Here is a 3,468-nt window from a genome sequence, read left to right on the forward strand (position 1 = left end):
ATTACATTAAATAAGATTTAATGTGTGAGTTTTTGTTTTTTTTACATTTCAATCCAACTTTTTTATTTGTATTCAATATAAAACTATAAAGTTAAAGTATTAGAGAAATTAAATGTGAAAACATGAAAAAAATGTGATTTTTTTATAATTAAAATAGATTCTAAGTTCATGTAATTAAAGAATAATTACCCATATTTAACATATAGGCATACACCATTTAAACACGAAAGATGAAGGTCAATTTCATTAATTTATTAAGTATAAATGAAGTGATGACAATATGTCGGGTCAAGCATGGATAGTGTCCATCCATAGTTTTACAAAAAAGTTTATCCATTATCTATCTTGTTATTTGTCGAATATCTGCTAAAAAAATACTTACAGATATTTTAAAACCTGTGGGTACTCGTGAATATCCACAAATATTTAAAATATATATATTTTATACATTTTTAAAATAAAATATAAAATATAATACTTATTAAATTAAATATAAATATAAATTTAATTTTATTTAACTTTAATCTAATAAAATATAAATTAATTTAAATTTAATTTAGTAAAATATAAATTAAATTTTAATTTTAATTTTTTGCTGATATTGATGCTTATGGATACAAATAGTATGATGTCACCAATCGGATATTAAAATATCCACTATTTATAGATAATAAATACATATGGATATCAATTATTTGTTACCAATTTTATCTCCAAATATCTATGAGTACAAGAATTTGTATTATCCCTTATATAGTATAATATCACATCCGATCTATTTATAAGTGAATATTAAAATATCTACGAATAATAAATATTTATTGATATCCGCCAATACGAGTAGAGTATTTTTGTTATCCTTTATAAATGATACCAAATTGGTGTAGGTGTATGTGTGAAAAGTTACCTACTTTTTAGGAATTTAAATTAAATCGCTTTTATTCGTGTTTTTTTTTAATTGGTGTAAAGTTATATATAAATTGAAAGAATAGAAAATAATATAACGTTAAGTAGGGGAAGATTAAAACAATTTCATTAAATATGAACAGTATATGTAATATTGTCTCTTTGTTTATATAATATAAAATTTGAAAAAAAAATTCAGAAAAAAGACAATAACTTTACATGTCTGGGTCGATAGTATAAATGCCACGACGACAATGAGAGGCAAATGGCTGTCTCTATAGTTCATAACGCCTCTCTTTTCTTCACCCTTCATGCATTCAATCCTCATTCCCATTCTCACCATTTAAACCCCTCTTCACACCATTCCTCTTTCACTACTCTCTCTCTCTCTCTCTCAGACACAAACATTTTTTTCTCAGTGTATTCCTTTTTCTGGCAGCTGCCATTAGCAACTAGTAAGAACACCATGGTTGTTCTTTCGAACCAATCTGCACTAAACGAGTTGTTTCTGGCCAAGACATGCAACCCCTCCACCATGTTCACGGAGGTTCCTGAGGTTGATCTCTCACACCCTGATGCCAAGACAATCATGGTGAAGGCATGCCAAGAGATTGGTCTGTTCAAGTTGGTCAACCATGGCCTTCCGTTGGAGATGATAACGCGTTTGGAAAATGAAGCTCTCAAGTTCTTCACGCAAAGCCAGTCCGTGAAAGACAAGGCTGGTCCTCCCGACCCTTTTGGCTATGGCAGCAAGAGAATTGGCACGAACGGTGACATGGGTTGGATCGAGTACCTCCTCCTCAGCACCAACCCCGATATCGTCTCCCCCAAATCCGTTCAGCTTTTGAACCAAAACCCGGAATCTTTCAGGTAACTCATAAAGCTTTTTAGAACAGAGTCCCCTGGTTTCTGTTTTATTTTCTTGTTTTTTTCTTCTCTCGTCGTTTACTATATGTCAACGTTGTAAAATGCGTTCACCTCTGCAATTTTGGCTGCAGTCTCTGTACAGCATGACCACCTTATTTGCCACTGCATTAACTACTGCTAAAAACATTTATTATGAAAATAAGAAGGTTTTTGATGGTTTTGTTATAAGGTTGTGCGTGGAGGAGTACATAGGGGCAATGAAGAAGATGTGCTGTGAAGTGTTGGAAGAAATGGGTGATGGGTTGGGGTTAGGGAGAAGGAAGAATGTGTTTAGCAGAATGATAAGAGAGGAGAGAAGTGATTCATGTTTTAGGGTGAATAGGTATCCAGCGTGTGGAGAGCTGAAAGAGGAGAGTGCACTGAGTGGACGAAATTTGATTGGGTTTGGAGAGCACACAGACCCACAGATATTATCTGTCCTGAGATCCAACAACACATCAGGACTGCAAATCTGTCTCCCAGATGGGACTTGGGCTTCAATCCCCCCTGACCATTCTTCCTTTTTTGTCAATGTTGGTGACCTCTTGCAGGTACATCTTCAAACTATCTAACCCTTCTTCTTTTCTAACTCAACATCAAATTAAGCTTCGATTAACCACCTGTGGATATAATAACAATGTCTTACAAAGAGATGGAATTAAAAATAATAATAATAATATTATACAGTATAGAAATTAAATATGAGATTAGACTTCACTTCGTTTTTATTTAAGCTTTACTTGAACAGAAAAAGGACATTTTGTTTTAATGTTTAAATTGATTAAAGTTTGAGATAAATTTTACTTTTTAATCGATAAAAATTGTTAGATGAAAACTCAAAATTGATTTTCACATTATCGTAAAGAAGTGAATTTTACTTCATTTTAATTTTATAAAATCAGTGAGATTTGCGGTCAATTACCTACAAATCTATGATAAAGACCCAAAGACATTCTAACAAAAGTTTTGTAAAGACTGAAAGAGAAATAAGAGAGTGATGCAAGCACGATAATGCATGGTGTTTGAATATGGAAATTTCAGGTTATGACTAATGGGAGGTTTAAGAGTGTTAAGCACAGGGTATTGGCTGATTCAAGGTTGTCAAGGTTGTCAATGATCTATTTTGGAGGGCCAAGTTTGGAGGAAAAAATTGCTCCTTTACCTTCACTGGTGTCCAAAGAAGAAGAGAGTTTGTACAGAGAATTGACATGGCGGGAATACAAGAATGCTGCATACAAGACAAGGCTCTCTGATGACAGAATCACTCTCTTTCACAAATCTTCAAACACTTAACTTCATACTCTTCTTTTCCTTTCCCCTCTCTCTGGTAGATACCATTTTATAGTGAATGCAACTGTAGCATCAGGTGCTTATATGTTGCATGTTCAATAAACATTAATTTCTTTTGTTACCCTAATTTTGTATGATTGTTTTTAACTGATCCTACCTAGGAATCCAGATATTGATCCCTTGGAAAAGTTCTACTGTTTTTTTTTTTAATATAAGAAATATTATATAGCTAAGTAAATAATGATAGCGTAAGAATAATTTTTAAAATACTAATCAATATAAAGCTTAATTAAGCAATAAAAGAATTATTATTGTAGTGTCCTATTACATAACATAATTCAGATCAAAACGTGTGCTCATGACAGA

The 3,468-nt window shown here is 32.2% G+C and overlaps 1 protein-coding gene across 1 annotated transcript; it reads left to right on the forward strand.

The window, feature by feature from the left end:
* Window positions 1–1,189: 1,189 nt before the first annotated feature.
* Window positions 1,190–3,220, forward strand: LOC124833303 (gibberellin 2-beta-dioxygenase-like). Its single transcript, XM_088112495.1, has 3 exons — window positions 1,190–1,776; window positions 2,003–2,363; window positions 2,854–3,220. The coding sequence occupies exons 1-3, from the start codon at window positions 1,373–1,375 to the stop codon at window positions 3,103–3,105; spliced, it is 1,017 nt and encodes a 338-aa protein (XP_087968621.1). The 5' UTR covers window positions 1,190–1,372; the 3' UTR covers window positions 3,106–3,220.
* Window positions 3,221–3,468: the final 248 nt, after the last annotated feature.

This window comes from Vigna umbellata, chromosome 1, assembly GCF_029865625.1.
Source record: "Vigna umbellata cultivar VRB3 chromosome 1, Vumbellata_1.0, whole genome shotgun sequence".
Taxonomy (NCBI): domain Eukaryota; kingdom Viridiplantae; phylum Streptophyta; class Magnoliopsida; order Fabales; family Fabaceae; genus Vigna; species Vigna umbellata.

Excerpts from the sequence above, each read along its gene's own strand:
- LOC124833303 (XM_088112495.1), top strand. The coding sequence starts at position 1,373 with ATGGTTGTTCTTTCGAACCAATCTGCACTAAACGAGTTGTTTCTGGCC. Across the intron at positions 1,777-2,002 it reads CAAAACCCGGAATCTTTCAG|GTTGTGCGTGGAGGAGTACA; the intron begins GTAACTCATAAA and ends TTTTGTTATAAG. Across the intron at positions 2,364-2,853 it reads ATGTTGGTGACCTCTTGCAG|GTTATGACTAATGGGAGGTT; the intron begins GTACATCTTCAA and ends TGGAAATTTCAG.